Source organism: Nannobrachium achirus, assembly GCF_963921795.1.
Source record: "Nannobrachium achirus genome assembly, chromosome: 6".
In the NCBI taxonomy this organism is placed as follows: domain Eukaryota; kingdom Metazoa; phylum Chordata; class Actinopteri; order Myctophiformes; family Myctophidae; genus Nannobrachium; species Nannobrachium achirus.
The window spans coordinates 18,476,404-18,497,184 of record NC_137815.1 but is presented as its reverse complement, the minus strand read 5'-3'; the positions used below and the strand labels follow the sequence as shown (position 1 = coordinate 18,497,184).

Sequence of the window (20,781 nt, the reverse complement as noted above, 5' to 3'; positions counted from 1 at the left end):
AGTGCTTGCCCCCCCGGCCCCCCCAGCCCCTAGGGGCCCTGGGAGGGGGTCTACCAGGGTCCGGGGCACGAAATTGCCTAGGGGGCAAGTAGCTGGTCTCCCGAGAGCCATGGTTCTGCCTGTGCTGAGGCCCCTGGTCCCTATAGTAGTCTGGAGGCTGGCGGGTTCCTGGAGCAGCCGAGGAGTTCCTGCCCCTACCGGATGAAAGCCTGTTGGAAGGCCTATAGCTTTGCTGGGAGAGGTAGAGAGGGCAATTAGGAGGTGCGACAGGGAGTTGCCGATCCTGGCGGCACGGGCTCCTGAATTGTAGCCCCTGATAAGCAAGTCATCCGTATGTCTGCACTGTGGCCGGGCACATCTCGTGTCCCTACGCACCACCTCGTCAGGAGGAATGACAAGGGCTGCAATATTTGGTTCGATCCCCGGCATGCGATCCAGGCCAAGACGCTCTGTGTCATGCATGGCTTCCAGAGCACGGCCGTCGGCAGAAAGGCGGGAGCAGGCCTTGGTGTTTCTCCAGCATGCCTGCAGTTCCCTAATGTAATCTCCCGCATGCGGCACAGCAAATGCTGTGGAGGTTGGCCTCTGTGGGAAAAAACGGCTTGCAGGGGCTGACTCCGCCTGCTGCGGTATGGCCAGGTTTTGACGCTCCAGAGCCAAGCGCAAAATGGCTCGCATGGAACTATCCTCTGTCTCCAACAGCGAAGACTGGGCAGAGGAGCGGGAGTCCAGATCCGAGGTCTGGGAGGCGCTGTCCCCGCCCTGATCCTCGTACCCCCGAAAGTCACTGGCAGATGCAGCTAGTGACAGCGTATCCTCCTCTGGGAGCAGGTGTGGCATCTGCTGCGCAGGCACCCGGGCCTGCTCTGAGGAGTGCTCCGACTGGCGTGTGAGCATTTCTCTCATGCGCTCCAACTCAGAGGAGAGTTCATCGACCTTTGATGCCAGTCGGCGGTCTGATTTAGCTTTCTTTTTTTTTGTGGGAGGGCCAGCAGTGGCAGTAGCGCTTTGAGCGTTCAGCTCTGGAAGAGGCCCCTTGGCCCGCAGGGAGGGGATGTTCCACCTCTGCCAGCCTGGCCTCCCTGACTGACCTTGGCATGTAGCTGCAGTTCATGCACGGGTTTCCCTCAAGTGCCTCCCTCAGGTGGTCAAGGCCGAGGCACGTTGGGCATAGATCATGGCCATCCTCCGGATGGAGGGAGGCCTGACACTCGGTACAGAGGTGGGAATTATGCATGCTGGATGGGATGCTACCACACAAACTAGTAGTACAGCTCAGGGCGCGGACGCAGCTGGCTGATGAACGGGTGCCGTGGGCTGGAGGGAGGGGGCGCGAACGCCGCCTGTACCAGCAAACACCACAAGCACAAACACAAAGCCCCGCTAACAAACAAAAAAGTTCAGCAGTACAAAATAAACAGGCAGCGCTAACGCTTGCCGTCGCTATAAATCCGGCTATAAGACACAAGCAGCGCTAACGCTTACCACCGTCAATAGTATAGCTTTAGCTACTTTAGCTTACCAAACAAACGTAAACAAAAAACAGGCAGCAAAAACGCTTGCCGTTAGCACTATGGCTACTTAGCCTTACAAAACTATTATAAACAAAAACAGGCAGCGCTGACGCCTGCCGCTTCTAATTAATAGCGTTAGCTCACAAAAACAAATCGCCAAATGAAAAAAACTCTAGCTTGTCGGAACGTCACGCCAGAGGCTACGTTCGCGGCATCAACATCAACCATATGCCCGAGGGAAGCGGCGCGAACGCGGCTTTTGCAGACACAGGTTGTCACACTGGGGCTTACCTTGGCTTCGATAGAAGAAAAAAGATAACGTAACAAGTCGCAGCTCCTGGAGGGCGAATCCGCTGCTCCGACCTTAGCGGTCGCGGAACTACCGGCAACTTGTATTAGAATAATAATATATGGCTCGTCGCAGATTCACATTCACAACCTGCGCGCGCGAGAAAGAAAAAGGGACTGAACCCGCGGTGACCGACGGAAGATATAACTTCTTCCGGTTCATCCCGGGGTCACGTTGTGACGTTGTTGATATAAATGCTCGACTGCGCATGCTTAAAGCACCGCCTCTGGCGGTCAGGAGGGATGAAATAGAACTGTTCTATTTCACTAATAAAAGGTCTGCTAGAAAGTTGTTCCCAGCGTTTTTGCCAACAACACAGGTGCAGATAATTGTTGCACTGTGGAACACTGTGGAAAGAAAAAACACTCCTGGGTTTGATATAAACTGATTCAAGGTGTTGATTATAGTCTCATATACCACAGCAATTAACTCTTATTGTGCCGATCCCGAACAAGTTCGGCTTTATTTCAATCCAATACAATTTTTGTTTTATTATTTTACTTAGCCTGAGCTGCTTGTAGAGCCGTGGGTGGTCCTGGCTCGTCCTACGCTTTCCAGCGAGCCATTTTACATGGTCCGATGATATATTCCATTAAAAATGGTTTAAAATACATTTTTGAGCCCCCCAATGTTCACCGAATGTTCGGCGCCGCCGGCGGTACGACGTCCAGTGTGCCGATCCCGAATTAATGCGTCTTTTTTAATGAAATGAATAAAATGATCCGAGGCCTACTGAAGCCCCGGCTTAAATTTTCCATCCAGTGACCGAGATCCGGCCGCCCCCCGGCCGGCCGTAAACGAGTAACGCCGCTGCGAATCGCCGCCGAATCCAATGCAAACCCACATCTTTGAAGGTCATTTTCTCTGGATTGTGTTTTTAGGGAGGCGGCGCAAGGTTTATTTACGGCGAAATCGCTGAAAAATGATCTTTTAAATGAGAAAAAGCTAATAGCTATTTTGTAGCCATTTTCATCCGGGACCTTTTCATGACGTGCACGAACGTGAGTCCCCGGATGCTAATGCGCTCGCCTATGGGAGATACCCTGGCATTCTTTGGCGCCCTCTAGGGGCTGGCACTGGAAGGGTTAAAGGAATGGAACTGGCCGTTTTAGAAAAAAAATCAAACCTCGGTTCGAAGTGAAGCGGTGAACTTTTATTCTATATATTCTAGAGCTATGAACTCTGTATATACATTCGGTTCGAAGTGAAGCGGTATGTGTTCTAGAGTTCCAGAGCTCAGATTTCTGAATGAATGAATGAATGAATGATTTCATCTGGAGGGCCAAATTGTCATGTGAAGCTTGACCAATCCTCAAAGTATGGTCTCATTGGACATTTTTAATCATCCAATCTTCAGACCGGGACGGACACTACACACATATTCTGGACTTACGGGACAGATAAAACCTGTTCATTCTGGACTGAAATGACCATATATGGACGTGGGAGACACACATGAGACACACAAAGCCACTCCTTGGAAGCGGCTTTCACCGCTTCAAAAATAAATTTTGTGTGTGTGTGTGTGTGTGTGTGTGTGTGTGTGTGTGTGTGTGTGTGTGTGTGTGTGTCTGTGTCACACACACACACACACACACACACACACACACACACTAGCTCTTACCCATAGGCCGCTCCTCCTTCTCGTCCTTTCAAACATTCCTGTCTTCCTCCACACAGGTGCTGCTGAGCAGATGGAGGTGTTTCATGGAGCCATGGAGCCAGGAGGCCCAGCAGAACAGGAGAACATCATCCAGGGGCGTCTTCAAGACACCCTCCCCCACCAGGAGCTTCCTTTCCTGGGGGGAAAGCTGGAGCAGCAGCAGGAGGAGGAGGAGGAGGCCAGCCTGGGGTGTCCTGAAGCTGTGGAGGAGGAACCACGGCAGGGGGAAGAAGAGGTGGATGGGCTGATCTTTCAGGACACGGTCCTGGCTGAGAGAAGCTCTATGGACCAGAGCTCCATGGAGCTCCATGCACCGGGACTGGGAGGAATGGAAGTTCCAGGTAGGGCTGTCACCATTATGACATCGACATCGACATGACGATTAATTGTCACTCAAACAATTTGCGATTAACGATTTTAATTCTGTTTTTTTGTCGGTGACAATTACATTTCTGTCTGGCTCTTGAGGCTTTGAGGTTGCACATGGCAGATATGACACATAACCTTAATATACAAAGAAATGACTGACATGTTTGACAACTTTACACTTAAAAAAAGAACATTGGTAGTGGAAATAGCCGATCTACGAGCTCACAACGTGTCGCATCGCGGCGCGTTCTGAGCTTGTGGATCTGCTATTTCCACTTTTTTATGTTTGAAAATACATGTAAGATTTTCAACATGGAAACGATCGTGACGTTTAAGACTAAATAATTGCGATTATGTCAAATAATTGCGATTGTGTCAAGTAATTGCGATTGGGCGATTATGTAATTGTTGTGACAGGACTGACAGGGACGGGAGAAGAGTCCAGGCCAGCTGACCAGGTGGAGCAGGTGGATCTGTGTCCCGAACCCTCCGAATCCTCCGACATCTCACTGGGTTCTGCTCCGTCTTATAAGACCCCATCCAACACCATCTCACTGGGTGGAGGTGATGATGAACCAGAACCCTCCACCATCTCACCGGGTGGAGGTGATGAGAAAACCCCATCAAAGATCCAAGATGGAGGTCTTGTCAAAACAGATCTCTCACCGGAACAGAACAGCTGCGAGGCCAACGGTCAAGGTATGACCGTCTGGTCTCAGGACGGTGGCGACGCCTCAGATCATCAAACCGTGAGGTCTGACTCCCTCAGCCCCAGCCCGGAAGAACAGAGGTTAGGCTTAGGGTTAGCTAACCTCAGTAAACCAGGGTTAGGCTTAGCTAACCTCAGTAAAGCGTGTAAATCTGAAGTTGACTCCACCCTGCCTGCAGAGGAGGATGTGACATCATCCGTTCCCCCAGGAAAAACCCACCCTCTGGACCTGCCAATCAAGGCGGAGGAGGAGGAGACCAAGATGGAGGCTCTGGAAGAAGAAGGAGAAGAGATGACCTCGTACCCCGATGGCTCAGAGGTCAAACCCACAGACCTTCTGGGAGCGGAGAGCCTGATGACCAAAACCCAGCAGCATTTCAGATATTCTGCTGTGAAGCTGGAAGCCACGGAGACCAAGTGTGAAGAAGATCCAGGTTTTGGATTTGCGTCCTTAAGCTCAGAAGATTCTGAGGTTAAAACGGAGGCCAAGGCAGAAGCTGGTGGTCTGGCTGCCTGTCATCTGGACATCAAGCCAGAAGCTGTTGGTTTGGATGGCTGTCATCTGGACGGCGCTGAGCTCAAGCCTGATGTAAAGCCAGAGGGTCTGGCGTTCCAGGGATTCCCGGACGGCTCTGGAATCAAACACAAGACCAAACAGGAGGAGGAACTGGGCTTTGCTGCTGCGTATCCGGACAGTTCTGAAATGAAACCTGAGACCAAGCCTGGAGAGATGGAATTCAGAGCCTACACTGACATCAAAACAGAAGCCGACAGCACGGTTCAACTTCTAACCCCCAAACTGGAGCCTCCAGAGGTTCTCTCCCCCAAACTGGAGCCTCCAGAGGTTCTCTCCCCCAAACTGGAGCCTCCAGAGGAGGTTCTTTCCCCCAAACTGGAGCCTCCGGACGGACTGGCAGAGAACACAGAGAGACTGGATGTGAAGGAGGAGCGACCCAAAACACCAGGTATGCAGTGGTGTAAAGTACAATTTTGAGGTATTTGTACTTTACTTGAGTATTTCAAATTTCCAATAGTTTTACATCTACTCCACGTCGTGGGCACCGGGAGACATCAAAGAGTTTGACGAGTGATGTGTTAAAATACATTCAGAAATGTAAGGGTTGGAGTATAACTTGTGTGTTTGTCTCCCTCCAGTGGTCACAGAGAGGTTTGCAGCTCTTCAGCTTCCAGACAGGGAGCCAACCATCGCTCAGCTGCTGCAGGAGAAGGCCCTCTACTCCTTCTCTGATTGGCCGAAGGTACTTTCAATCATTTCTCTATTCTCTGAGTGGTCAAAGGTACTGTCAATCACGTATATCTATCACATTGATTGATTGATTGATTGAAGACTTTATCAGCAGTTCTCATAGGACTAGTACAGGACCGTACAGTTCAGGTACAAGGACAATGTTCATGTCATGTCATCCCTCTACTGCCCCCTACAGGACAGAGTGGTCATCAGCCGCTTGGACAGCATCTGCCACGCCATCCTGAAGGGGAAGTGGCCTTCGTCCTCCTCCAGCCAGCAGTACGACTCCCCTACCAACTCCCTTCCAACCAACCCCAGCCTGGCAACCAGCCTGGGCACCAGCCTGGCCAACAGCCTGGTCAACAGCCTGGCCCAGCACCAGCATCACAGGTCCGCTAGACCTTTAAAGGGATCCCTGGCTAATACCACAGATATGCCTTTATATCCCACAACCTTAATTAGAATCGCCCCAAAAAATAGTGTGTTTGTGTGTGTGTGTTTCCATCTGTAACTCCACGTTCAGCAGTTGTTCAATTGTCTAAAAAACATAATACAAAAATCAATAACGCATGTACCTTGCCCAACATCAACTTTATCACCTTCAGATGTGTCTCTACTTCTCATTATCCCCAAATGTTTAAAATATTTTCCCAAATTTTGGCCTGTAGGCGGCTGTCCTGTGATGCGATTTACATCACAAATGGGCGTCAACAAGCAGCGCACTCCCAGTCCCAACTGCTGGCAAGCAGAGATGGAGTGAGGGGGAGGGGGGCAGTTCCAGAGAGAGCAACATCACAGTCTGTCTGCTTCACACCAAGGGGCTGTAGGCTAGTATATATACATTATAATTGTCCTCTATAACTATAACTTAAATTCCATAGGGATAGACCACACAGGGTTTTATGACATCATCAACTTGCGACAGGTATTTCCCCTATTGAGTGAAAGATTAGCTGTTAGCTCTACGTGAGGTGATGTCACGTGACATCACTTCCTGTACTGACTGAAAGACCGACAAGCTACAACTTCCTGTACTGACGGACAAGCTACGACATTTCTCATGGTATACTGCGACCTTCGGTTGCAATTATATCCATGTTTAGTATACAAACGGTCACAGCTTGATCGTATCCACTGTGACATCACAGTGATGTCAGATCCTCAGAGCAGGGATCTCCATATATGGGCATAAAAGGCTGACACATCACTGTGACATCACAGGTGACTTCACATTGATGTCAGATACTCAGAGCAGGGATCTCCATATATGGACATAATAGGGATTGTATGTATGATGTCATACGACAGAATCCATATATGGCCAAGACAGATGGCACAACCTCACGCTTAAGGGCGAGGTCGCTTTTCGCCCTTAGGCGTCTTACTGGTTTATATGTATCGTTTGTTTTAATCTTGCTCTGTTATGTTTTTATCTTACCTTGCCTTACCTTACCTTGCCTTACCACAGAGCCAGCTTCCTGTCCACCCCAGCCCCAGGACCTGGCCCAGGGGGATCCGGCCCTGCAGGCCCGGAGGGATCCGGCCCTGCAGGCCCAGGTGGACCCAGGGCGCAGCAGCAGCCCAATCCGGGCCTGCCCTTCTCCATTCCTCCTCCTCTCACCAGACTGCCCAAGGTGAGCATGTTGTCTATGTCAGGGGTCTTCAACAGGGGGTCTGGGACCCCTAGGGGGTCCTCAGAGTTACTACAGGGGGGGGGGGCGCCAAAGCCTCGTGTGATAGGATAAATCTTTTAAATTAACAACTTGAACCCTCGCATCCCTATTCTGAGGAGAACACTTGCCATAAATAGCTGATGTACAAACTCACAACGCCTTGTGCTGCCAGGCGTTGTGTGCTTGTAGATCTGCTATTTTTGGCAAAGAGGTTTGGTGTAGAGGGGGAAAAGAGCAGACTAAGTACAGAGTGAAATGTCAAGTTTATTAAGTGTTGACGGTTCAAGTGGTTAAATATCTGAAAACAAATTGACATGAATCCAAAAATCACTGATGATTGTGCTGTCAAATGATGAAACTATATGGAATCCATGAACAGGTTGTGGGGGTCCCTGCTTCATCTCTCTCTCTGCTAAGGGGTCCCTGCTTCATCTCTCTCTCAGCTAGGGGGTCCCTGCTTCATCTCTGTCTCAGCTAGGGGGTCCCTGCTTCATCTCTCTCTCTGCTAAGGGGTGGGTCCCTGCTTCATCTCTCTCTCTGCTAAGGGGTCCCTGCTTCATCTCCTCTCAGCAAGGGGTGCCTGCTTCATCTCTCTCTCAGCTAGGGGGTCCCTGCTTCATCTCTCTCTCAGTCAGGGGGTCCCTGCTTCATCTCTCTCTCTGCTAAGGGGTCCCTGCTTCATCTTTCTCTCTGCTAAGGGGTCCCTGCTTCATCTCTCTCTCTAAGGGGTCCCTGCTTCATCTCTCTCTCAGCTAGGGGGTCCCTGCTTCATCTCTCTCTTAGCCAGGGGGCCCCTGCTTCATCCCTCTCTCTGCTAAGGGGTCCCTTCTTCATCTCTCTCTCTGCTAAGGGGTCCCTGCTTCATCTCTCTCTGCTAAGGGGTCCCTGCTTCATCTCTCTCTCAGCTAGGGGGTCCCTGCTTGATCTTTCTCTCAGCTAGGGGGTCCCTACTTCCTCTCTCTCTCAGCTAAGGGGTCCCTGGCCTGAAAACGTTGAAGACCCCTGCTCTAAGTTGTGTCATGTGTCGGTACATTTCATCCCACCCACCGGCTGCACGGCGCCTCGAGGCCTTGTAGGGCGTTTATGGGCGTGTCCTCCCACCCAGGTCTGACGTGTTTATCCATTGTGTCCATATGTATGTTAACACACCTGTCTGTCTCTCTGTCTGTCCCTCTACCATCTGTCTGTCTGTCTGTCCCTCCCTCTAATTCACCCACCTCCACCCACCCTTTATTCACCTTCCTCGTATTCACCCTCTTGTTCACCTTATTCACCCTCCTGCCATCCACCCACCTCCACCCACCGTGCAGTACCAGCTTGGTGGCAGCAGGGGGGGCTGTGGGCGGGGGGGAGCGTGGCGCTTCACCTCCTTGCCTCTCTTGCAGGAGAGGCTGGTGGCTCCGCCCTTCCTCCCCGGGGGTCGGAGGTCGTACGACTACGAGGCCGCCGGCAAGTCTCCGCCTCCTCCTCCATCGCCCGCCTCCTCCACTCCGCCCTCCTCCTCCACCCTGCTCAACGGCTGGCAGGAGGCCGCCATCGACCTCACCAAACCCTACGGAGGAGACTCCGCCTCCAAACCCTACGTGCACCACCCTAAGGAAGACTCCGCCTCGGCAAGGTTAGAATAGTTTGGGATGTTTCATTAAAGTTTAGTTGTTCTCCCACATCTTCATACACTAAGGTAGGGGTACCCACACTTTTAAAATGACCAGCTCAAAATGATCTACCCCCCCCCCCCCCCCCCCCCCCACACACACACACACACACACACAAAACAATGAATTACATGAGGGGGTCTCCAAATTATTTTTGGGGGTCCCGAGATGATTAACTTAATGTGCAACACTGTTTCTCTCTCAACAGTAAACAAACCAACATAAAGTTTAAGTGTATAGATAGAGGGTATCTGCACGTTTCTAAAGTGAGAATTTAAGGCCTTTTTAATACCTCTAAAATGACAAATTAAACATTGGTCTAATTGGCAAATATTATTGTCAAATTGTTTGTCGTCTTTCTGCTTTTGTAATTGCTGTTATCCTATGTAAAGTACAATGTTCTATCCGTTTGTCTTTCAATGTTATATGAGATACATAGAGTGGTTCCTGTGTAAATAAGCCGTAAAGCTTACTAAGATCTCCTTTTAGTTGACCTTGTATTTGATTTATGTTTTTTTCTTTCTTTTCAAATCTTTTTATTACATTTTTCAAATAGCAATAACCCAGAGGCGGGTAGACAATCTCAAACAGTGAATACATCATCAGTAGATATCAATGTACATTATTAAGAGAGTGAAAAGCCCCAACCCCTATCCCCCCTCCCCCCACCCACAATCCCCAGGACGGTTCCACATCAGATTCCAATGAAACAAAAATTAAAATAAAGATTATTACAGAAAGGGAGGAAGGAAGTAAGAAGGAAGCAGAGTAGAAAGATTAAAGTTTGTTGCGTGTTGGGTTAGTCAGGGCAGGTAAGCGCCACACTACGCCGTTTGAGTGTTATGGTAGAACATCATAAAAGGGCCCCAAGTCTTGTAGAATTTCTTTTCAGAGCCAGCAATTGAGAACCTTAGCATCTCGAGTTCCAGACAGGACATTACAGCGTGGAGCCATTGTTTGAGCACAGGCGGGGCAGCATCCTTCCACTTGAGCAGAATGGCGCGTCTAGCGATCAATAAAGCGAAGTCAACCATACGACCCTCTGTATTTGTTAAAGGAAGGCCCTCGCCTCCAACTGTACCAAACAGAGCCAGTAGAGGGTCCGGGTCGAGGTCGCGACCCAAAATGTTAGATAGGTTGTCAAATACGCCAGTCCAGAGTATTTGATTTATGTTTTTTTCAATTGCAAACTGCTAATAAACTCTTCAATCAAACCCGGCAGCACTGGAACGACCGAGACGACGGCGCCGCCCCCGCCCCCCATCTCGGCCCCAAACCCCATCCTGGACATGGCCTCCATCCTGCAGGCCGGCCTCATCCATCCCGTCACCGGACAGATCGTCAACGGCAGCCTGCGGGGCGACGACGCCCTCCGCAGGAGGAGAGGAAGGAGAAGAAACGTGGAGGCGCTCTACTCCGAGTTCGCCAAGAGCCGAGGGCTCCTCCACCTGCCCGAGGCTTCGCCTCTCAGAGGGCTCCATCTCCCTGAGGTGCAGGTGGGTGGTGGTAGAAGTAGTCTCTGTTTAACACATTGCCTGCCAGAGTTCCCCTAGAACAGAACGTTTTTTGGAGCATTCTGACTAAATGTTCAAGACCCAGAGACAAAGCTGAATGTGGGAAGTGAGGACGCAGCGCCGCCGCTACTATGACGCGCAAAGTCGCGCATGACACAGTGAGCGTCAGGCATCATGTTGCCAAAAGGCACCAAAAAATGAGAGAGAAAAGAAAAAAATCGCACCAGTGCGAAGTGAGCGGTGCAAACTAATTCCTGCACGAATCAGTGTTGATAGGCATGCATGGCAATATTGTTTTTGTTGTGTATGATGTCAGTCTAGAGGTCTGCTCACTCAGACTATATAAGTCTTTATCGTCATTTCTCATCAGTTAGTTGACCAAGCTACGGATTGTAACTTGTAAGAGTGTCGTAGTGAAATGATAAGTGACCTTATTTACCTCCAGAGAGGCCTCCAGAGAGGCGAGAAGAGGCCAGAAGATGAATATTTTAGTTTTTTATTTTACTTTTCATTTGTATTTTAAACTTGTATTAGCTGCCTATCATTTATAACCTGTAAGATTTTCCACAGTCTGTCTAAAAGTGTGGTTATTTTATCGCTTATAAGTGATATTCATCTAATACAATTTTGAAATTCAAGGTTAGCACCGCTCAATAATTTTTTATGACGTATTTTACGCGGCCTAAACGCGTTATGACGTATTTTACGCGGCCTAAACGTGTTCTAAATCAGGGTTAACCAATCGGGTGCCTCTGTGACTATGACATCATGGACAGATCAACAGAATCGAAGTGTTTCATTGGTCTAGCGAACTCATGTCATCATCATTTGTGACATCATAGTTTTGGTAAAAAAGCGGTCTATAGGAGCGGTTAGCACCGCTCAACAAAAAGAAGAGCCAAGCCGATCCATTTGATCTGGGGGCGGGGCCGCAGCACAGTCCGCGACTCACTCTGAGTCTGCACTCACTCACTCACAGACAGACACTCACCCAGTGGAGATCCAACTGTCATAGACTGATCTGATCTGAATATGATACATTGCAAGTAAGAATAAAAAAAAATTCCACCTCATTGAATTAACTTATCCCTCCCCAGCTCAACAACTATGGAATATCACCCAACAGCCAGTTGTGCGTCAGGCACCAAAAGGGCTTGTGGCGCCCCTGTGAGGACGCCTCTTCACTTTCTAATGTATGAATGAAAGGACCGTTGTAAAGCACTTTGAGCGCTATCCATTGAATGCTATCCATTATTAAGTGTAAAAACAAAGCTAAGTTCTGGTCTCTCCACAGGGCAGGGTGAAGGTGATCAGCCATCCCTCCGTCTCCTCCTCCACCTCCTCTCCCTCCCCCTCTCCTTCGGAGCCGTCTCCGTCGCCGGCCCCCCACACGCCCCCCCACACGCCCCCCCAGGCCCCCGCCGAGGCCCCCCAGGCCCAGGCAGAGGCGGTGCTGATGGAGCGCGAGGCGGCCAGTAAAGGACTGATGGAGTGGTTGAGACAGAACCCGGGATACAGCATGGAGCTTCCTGCTTTCACTCACGTACGACCGCTCTCTCTCGCTCCCTCTCTCTCTCTCTCTCTCTCTCCCTCTCTCTCTCTCTCTCTCTCTCTCTCTCTCTCTCTGTTACGATCCTAGGACTCTAGGGGAAAGGATCGCAACATATTTATGACAGACAACAAAAAATATATAATTTATCAACAAGAAAATAGTAAATTTTACATGAAATGGATAAATGAATCAAGTGAAGTAACAAAAAAATGTACTTATCCTAACAACAACAAAACAAAACAACAGATAAATCAAAATAATCCTTTCCGAAGAGATTCATTCATAATCAAAGGCGCGATCACTGGTTTGGTGGAAGGACAGAGGAGTTGAGCCCTTCAGTCCTTCACTGGCCTCCACCAATCAGTGGCAGGAGCAACAGTGGAGCTAGCCAATAATGGAAATGGATCACACAGGTGTCAGTGAATTGACAATCACCACAGCCTCCACCTCTCTCCAACTCTCCACCTCAGAAACAGGGATAATGATACAGAAATGTAATACTAAGTAATGCTAAAAGCAGCTTGCCAAAAACTACAGTTAATCTAAACACCATATACAACATGCCGTAACACCTCTCTCTCTCTCTCTCACGCTCTCTGTGTGTGTCTCTATGTGATTCTATGTCTCTCTCTCTCTCTCTCTCTCTCTCTCTGTCTCTATGTGATTCTATGTCTCTCTCTCTCTCTCTCTCTCTCTCTCTCTCTCTCTCTCTATGTGATTCTATGTCTCTCTCTCTCAGTCAGCAGCAGGTTTCCTGCATGGTTTCGTGGAGCGTCCCAAACAGAGAAGACATCGTTGTAAAGATCCCACCAAACTGGACATCAACTCTCTGACGGGAGAGGAGAGAGTTCCTGTTGTACACCGAGGCACCGGACGCAGGGTACACACACACACACACGCACACACACACACACACACACACACACACACACACACACACACACACACACACACACACACACACGCACGCAGCGGGCGACAGCCGGACGTATTTCCCGGAAGTGCGTTATTTGTCAACAGGACCCGGCGACTACTGCTGATAGCAGGCGAAGAAAAGTGGGTGAAGGAACGTCGTCCAAATAGCCTACTAATATTTTATCTTTGGTCGACGCCGTCCGGCGATAGCCAATCAAATTTATGTGATCAAATCAGCCTTGTGGTGGCGCTGTAACAGGCTGAGTCGCGTCTTGACCTATAACTGCACCGATCTTCCAGTTGTCCAAGGTAAAACGTCTGGCCTGCATGTTTCTAATCTGCCTTTTATAGCGCCACCAGGTCAAATTGAGTGTAGGCTGAAAGAGCCCGGCCGTTCTATGGCGGGAATACGAGCCCTTGGATCTTAGCGGCCAGTAGCATTTGTTCACTGATCTCTGATCAATGAAAGCATCAAAGACAATGACCTGTTTCATGCCTGTAATAGAGTGGAGAGAGGAATGTGTTTATATACACACAGACTCACCTGATTGGCTGAACCACAAGAACCACAGTTTTTTTTTTTTAGTTTTTATTCCTTGAAAAGCCTGGATCTTGAGGCTAAATTGAGTGAAACACATTGATTTTATATTAGTCTCTCTCCCTCTCTCTCTCTCTCTAGGTCGTCCTTAGTCCTTTACATTTTATCTCTCACAAATCGGTACAGATGATGTTTTGGTCATGACGGATCTGTCAGATTTTTCATATTCTACCATGGTTTGCTAAGATTGACATCTTAAGCTTGCAGTTGCAGGTATGATCACAGTTAACATACAACGGACCTCTCAACACATTCAAACCTTGGGCCTACGTATCAATCCTATAAAATCTTCTCCACCATTCGACCCACAACATCTACACATTTTACACACCTCCATGATCACTCAGTACCAAACCATGCACGCCCACAACCAACGCTCCTCACCCCTGGCGGAAACCTGTGCTCGGAAGAGCACTGCTTCTCCAGTTACGGCTGTGTTTCTCTGCATTACAGCTAGGTGGTGCTATGGCTTCATTAACATCAGAGCAAGTTCAATGTATTACTGCTGTGTGTCTGTGCATTACAGCTGGGTGGCTCTATGGCTCCAGCAATTAAGGAGCTCTCCAGATGGCTGGATGCCAACTCTGAGTACTATGTCGCTCCTGACTGGGCGGAAGTGGTGAAACACTCTGTGAGTAATAACAACTACTACTACTACTACTACTACTACTACTGCTACTACTACTACTACTATACTACTTACCTAACTAACGTATATTACCAATTAGTTGTCCGGTGGCAAACTGCCGCCTGGTCTCTTTTAAACGCCCGGGGTCTGAGTGTTTTTGATGAATTTATCATGGTTAAAATGGAGTTTGAAGTTACAGTGGGTGTGTATGGGGAGGCGTCCTGCAGGAGAAGGGCCTGATAACATTTACATCAAATAGCTAAATATTGAATCAAGCAAATTAAAAACTGTTCAGGGTGTTCATAAATGCCTGATTAGACGATAAAATGAGAAAAAGTGAAATATCCCTTTAACCAATCTTAATCCAGGGCAACAAGATACTGTCTCAGCAGAGTTAAGGCACTGTCTTTCCTGTGGTCTAATCTTATCTGGGTTGCAGCCAAACTAAAGCTGTCCAATCACTCATGTTCCCTCTGAATGCTAAATGAGCTCACCTCTGGCTCTCTCTGTTGACCAGGAAGACGTTTGGTCACTGAAGTACGTTTTTGTCACTGTAACTTTTGGCTTAAAAGCTAAATAAGCAATTACTTTTTGTACTCTTATTTGACAGGGCATTGTCATATTCATTATTAAACAATCATAAGGTTGTGGATTTATTCTTAATAAGAGTAGGCCTATAAGAATAAGAATACAACATTTTGAATACGAGCACAGCCAGAGAAAAATGTGCCAGAGAGGAGCAAGGTTTCTCCTCCGCTCCTTGGTGCGAGGACCGTCCAAATTCCGCTCCTGTTGGGGCCGCGAACCACAGTTTGCCAACATTTGACACAACGTGAGCACAGCAGAGAAGAATGCACAAACAATTCTGCGCGTGTCGCTGATCAGGATTTCACTTATATGTCCCTGTCATCCACACATCCACACAGTATTATAAATACTTGTCGTGTCGGTTAAGTTATATAACCAGCCATTCAACGGATACGATTTGAAACACAACTTTCGCAAGTGAGACGGATTTTTTGACTGAATGAACCAACCACGCTCACCTCGATTCGCTCCCATCTCTCCAATCTGGTGATTAATCAATAACCAACAGGATTTAATATTGTCCGTCTTTTGCTGTCTGTTTAAAGTGCGAGGCGCTGTATAAATATGATTTACGTAAAACCTGAAACTCCATTCTTACCCCGACGATGCCCCCGCGATTTAGAGAGAATGAACGTCTTTGAATGAATGTCTTTTAGGCTAAACCCCAATTTGAACGACACGTTTGTTTATTTAGCCCATGACAATATTGTCCTACTGTAAACCTTTCTGTAAAGCGACTTTGGGTACTTAGAAGAGCCATAATAAAAGATGAGCTATTGTGGAGATGATATACCATCTTTTTTTTAAATGCGGGTTGCGGGGAGGGCGGATTCGTTGATTTGTATATTGTTCTGCGGCGTGGGCTGGCGGGTTACATTCCGTGCGGGCTGTGGGCCGTGCGGGTTATGAAAAAAACCTGACCCGCGCATCACTACTGTATACAGTATACATAACGACAAAATGAGACATAACCTGTTTACACAATGCTGTACCCCCCTCCAACTGTATATGTTCCCCATTTTCAACAGTTTTTATTATGTTTTGAAACTTGCTTTGGCAATGTAAACATATGTTTTTCTTTTCATGCCAATACAGCTCCTTTGAATTTAAAATTGAATTGAGTTAATAACCATTAACCCTTTAATGTCCCCGCAGGGCTTCCTGCCCGAGGGGAAGTTCACTCGCATCCTGACGGAGCCTCTGCTCCGCGACCCGGGCTCCCGCCGGCGTGGGCGTCGGCCACGCAGCGAGATGCCCAAGCCCCTCCTCCCCGACTCTGCCCACGTGCCCCCCCTGTTCCTGAACGGCGGTCTGATGGGCAGCATGGACCACATGGTGGCGCTGCAGGTAGGGGTGTAGGCGATACATTCTAACTCATTTACTGTCTCACCCGATAATCCCAAGAAAAAGCCTATGTTCCTTTCCGCCAGGCCCGAGAATTTAATATGCTTTAATCGCTATGACACATTTAAAAGTATAATCGCTGTTTACCGCAAATCGGGATCTGATCACCCGCGAAAAAGTGCTTCCGGTCACATTTCCATATCCGGAAAAAATAAAAAGTAAGGACAACGTGGCAGACAACCCCGAGAGTCATGTTTTAAAAGACGGCGAATGAGTTAACAACGATACAATACGCATCACGATACATGGTTGACGGTACGATACATGGACAAGATTGGTTCATTCATGGCGATACGATACGATTCCATTCTATGATTTAAAATCGATATAGTAACTATTTAGCAAAGAAATTAAATCTGTGTGAAATGTGTCAATAGAGCGAGGGAAAAATATATTATCATGGATGTAATTAAGTAAACACTGTGATTCTCTAGCAAATACATGGACATTGTATTTCAACACATGGACAAACCCGCACCTTGACATGAAAACAGAGATTACACACATTTATCGATAGACAACGAGTAGCTATATGGAATGGAAAGGTAATTAGTCCACTCTTTTTCATTTTCCCTCTTAAAATTGTTATATACAAGGTACAATCGATTATTTGCACTGCAAAACAATTTGATACTGATTATCTGCATTGTAAAACAATACTGATACGATACAAAGCCAAAACGATACGATATACGCTTTTGCATATCGATATATTAGATCATTGCTAATTAAAATAGATTTTTCGATTCAGTTACTATATTGTTACACTCCTAATAACCTGCGTTCACTCACTGTGTGAATCATAATTGCAGAGCCTGCGTTTCCCCGGCCTCCCCGTCGCCTTCCCTCACGCCGACGACCTGAAGAACGGGTTACCCATGATGCTCCACGGCGTCCCACACAGCGCCGCCATGTGGATGTCTGGACACACCCCTCCCCACCTCCACCAATCAGCCTCCTCTGCCACCGCCACGGCTCCGCCCACCGTCATGGTCGCCACGACGGTGGCGGCCTCAGGAGCGCCCAGCCCTTCGTCCTCCTCCTCCTCCTCTTCCTCCCGCGGCTCCACTGCGGAAGGAGGCGTGGCTTCAGGAAGAGGAGGTGGCGAGCATAATGACGGCGGGGCCAGGAGGTCAGAGACTCCCACCTCCATCTCCTCGTCCGGAGGACGAGATAACGGTGAGACACATATGTAGCAATGACTGTTACTTTATTTGGTAAGGGTCACTTGTTTGGTTTGGCACTGCATTGATAATTAGAAATAGCAAAGAGTGCCTGCAGCTCGCAAAGTGTGTGCAACCTTGTGTAGCGGTTGGGTCTGTGGGACCACCAACCAAGTTTGGGTTCAGTAAGATGTTGCAAACTGGAGTTATGGCTGTTTAAAGCCCAGCCAATAGGAAGACAGAGGGGGTGGGGCTTAAGCAATTACAGCATATTACTATTGGCCGTCTAAGTACACACACCAAATTTCCAGACGGTACCATGCTGCAAACTGGAGTTATGGCTGTTTAAAGCCCAGCCAATAGGACGACAGAGTGGATGGGGCTTAAGCAATTACAGCTTATTACTATTGGCCGTCTAAGTACATACACACCAAGTTTCAAGATGGTACCATGTTTCAAACTGGAGTTATGGATCTTTAAAGCTCAGCCAATAGGAAGACAGATGGGGTGGGGCTTCATCAATTACAGATCATTCCTATTGGCCGTCTAAGGACACACACCAATTGTCGAGACGCTACCATGTTGCAAACTGGATTTATGGTTGTTTAAAGCTCAGCCAATAGGAAGACAGAGGGTGCGGGGCTCCAACAATTACAGCTCGTCCTTATTCGCCAGAAAAATTCCAAAGTCATGTTAGCGTTTTAAAATTTAAATCACGTTGCTAGGCAAAAGTATGCCATAGTAATGTGACACCAACGTTTCTTTTGCAATATGGTATCGTCTTAGGGACGAGCTGTTATTGTTGAAGCCCCGCCCCCTCTGTTTTCCTATTGGCTGAGCTTTAAACAGCAATAACTCCCTTTCACAGCATGGTACTGTCTTGAAATTTGGTGACCGGACTTAGACGGCCAATAGGGACAAGCTGTAATTACTGAAGCTCCGCCCCCTCTGTCTTCCTATTGGCTGGGCTTTAAACATTCTTAACTCCAGTTAGCAGCATGGTACCGTCTCGATACTTGGTGTCTAGACTTAGACGGCCAATAGGAATGAGCTGTAATTGATGAAGCCCCACACCCTCTGTTTTCCTATTGGCTGAGCTTTAAACAGCAATAACTCCCTTTCACAGCATGGTACTGTCTTGAAATTTGGTGACTGGACTTAGACAGCCAATAGGGACAAGCTGTAATTACTGAAGCTCCGCCCCCTCTGTCTTCCTATTGGCTGGGCTTTAAACATTCTTAACTCCAGTTAGCAGCATGGTACCGTCTCGATACTTGGTGTCTAGACTTAGACGGCCAATAGGAATGAGCTGTAATTGATGAAGCCCCACACCCTCTGTCTTCCTATTGGCTGAGCTTTAAACAGCAATAACTCCCTTTCACAGCATGGTACTGTCTTGAAATTTGGTGACTGGACTTAGACGGCCAATAGGGACAAGCTGTAATTACTGAAGCTCCGCCCCCTCTGTCTTCCTATTGGCTGGGCTTTAAACATTCTTAACTCCAGTTAGCAGCATGGTACCGTCTCGATACTTAATGTCTAGACTTAGACGGCCAATAGGAATGAGCTGTAATTGATGAAGCCCCACACCCTCTGTCTTCCTATTGGCCTAGCTTTCAACATCCATAACTCCAGTTTGCAGCATGGTACTGTTTCGAAACTTGGTGTCTGCACTTAGACGGCCAATAGGGACAAACTGTTATAGCTGAAGCCCCGTCCCCTCTGTCTTCTTATTGGTTGGGCTTTAAACAGCCATAACTCCAGTTCCAAACATGTTACTGGTCTCAAACTCTGTGGGTGGTCCCACAGACCCAACGGCTAACTGCTAATGCTAACCACCAAATGAGTTAACTATAAGTCTGTCTGTCTGTTTGTTTGTCCATCAGGTGGTGGACATCTTGGCCACCACCACCACCACCATCACGGTGGCCAGCACCTGACCTTTAACCCCTTCCTGATCCCGGGCGTGTCCCACAGTCTCCTCTACCCCCACATGTTCCTCCACCCCTCCCACGGGGGCATCATGGCTCTGCCCGCCATGCCACCCCTGCCTCACCCCGCCATCACAGAGCTCCCCGCCGCCGCCCTCCCCGGGAGCCCCAGGAGGCGCAGGAAAGGGGAGGAGGGGGAGGAGGAGGAGAAGAGGAGAGACGGCACAGCCTCTACATCAGTTTCTACATCAGTTTCTACATCGCCTCCTCATGCCCCCACAGACTCCTCCTCCCACAACCAATCAGAAGAGGGAGTGACCGACAAGGAGAGGAGCGGAGAGGAGGAGGAGGAGAGAGCAGGAGGAGGAGGGGAGGAGGAGGAGAGAGCAGGAGGAGGAGGGGAGGAGGAGGAGGAGGAGAGAGCAGACGGAACGAAGGAGGATCAAACTGGGGTGAAGGGGGGTGAGACGGGCTCTTAACCGTGACAACAGTGTCGACGCCTGACATATACTCGTCCATAACCCCTGATCTCCAAGCTCACAGCCCATCACAAGGCCCAGTATGATGCTGCGTCCGTGGCTCCCCGCAAAGACTCCATAACCTTTATGTGTCCGTAGGTTTCAGTTAAGACTTGATGAGCAGTTACAACATGTTTTACTCCTGGACCTGATCTCTGACCTCTGGACCTGACCTCTGCCCTCTCCTGTGAAAACAACTCCAGCACATTGTTTGTTTTACCTTCTTTCATTCTGCGTCCTAGTAGACACATACACACACACACACACACACACACACACACACACACACACACACACACACACACACACACACACACACACACACACACACACACAACAACAACACACTCTGAATACACACACACACACACACACACACACACACACACACACACACAACAACACACTCTGAATATACACACACAACAACACACTCTGAATATACACACACACACAACAACACACTCTGAATATACACACACACAACAACACACTCTAAGGACACCCTCACACAACAGCACACTCTGAATATACACACACACAACACACTCTTAACACATTGGACGCCAATATTTAATGCATTAAACATACCGGGACACGTGCGTGTGCGTTGTGCTCGCGAACATCAGCGTGCATGACGGGCAGACATGTGATCTTTAGCGTGGTGACGTTACATCGCTACCAGCGACCGAAACTGATAGAGCCGCAGAATTATAAGATGGTTCCTGTTTACAATGGAGCGTCTATGGAGGTTTGAAACAGTGCAGAGACAGAGCCACTGATATGAAT

General features: G+C 48.5%; 1 protein-coding gene across 1 annotated transcript in view; it reads left to right on the top strand.

The window, feature by feature from the left end:
* chd6 (chromodomain helicase DNA binding protein 6) overlaps positions 1–19,953 on the top strand; it is a gene marked incomplete at its 3' end in the record, with an annotated part of 85,219 nt that extends 65,266 nt beyond the window's left edge. Inside the window, 14 exon segments of the mRNA XM_080727999.1 lie at positions 3,544–3,867; positions 4,313–5,569; positions 5,760–5,863; positions 6,050–6,243; positions 7,322–7,487; positions 8,837–9,144; positions 10,404–10,677; positions 11,793–11,888; positions 11,990–12,238; positions 12,987–13,127; positions 14,287–14,391; positions 16,132–16,323; positions 17,193–17,559; positions 19,430–19,953. Of these exon segments, the coding sequence (XP_080584125.1) occupies positions 3,544–3,867; positions 4,313–5,569; positions 5,760–5,863; positions 6,050–6,243; positions 7,322–7,487; positions 8,837–9,144; positions 10,404–10,677; positions 11,793–11,888; positions 11,990–12,238; positions 12,987–13,127; positions 14,287–14,391; positions 16,132–16,323; positions 17,193–17,559; positions 19,430–19,953 (4,301 nt within the window).
* Between the last annotated feature and the right edge of the window lie 828 nt (positions 19,954–20,781).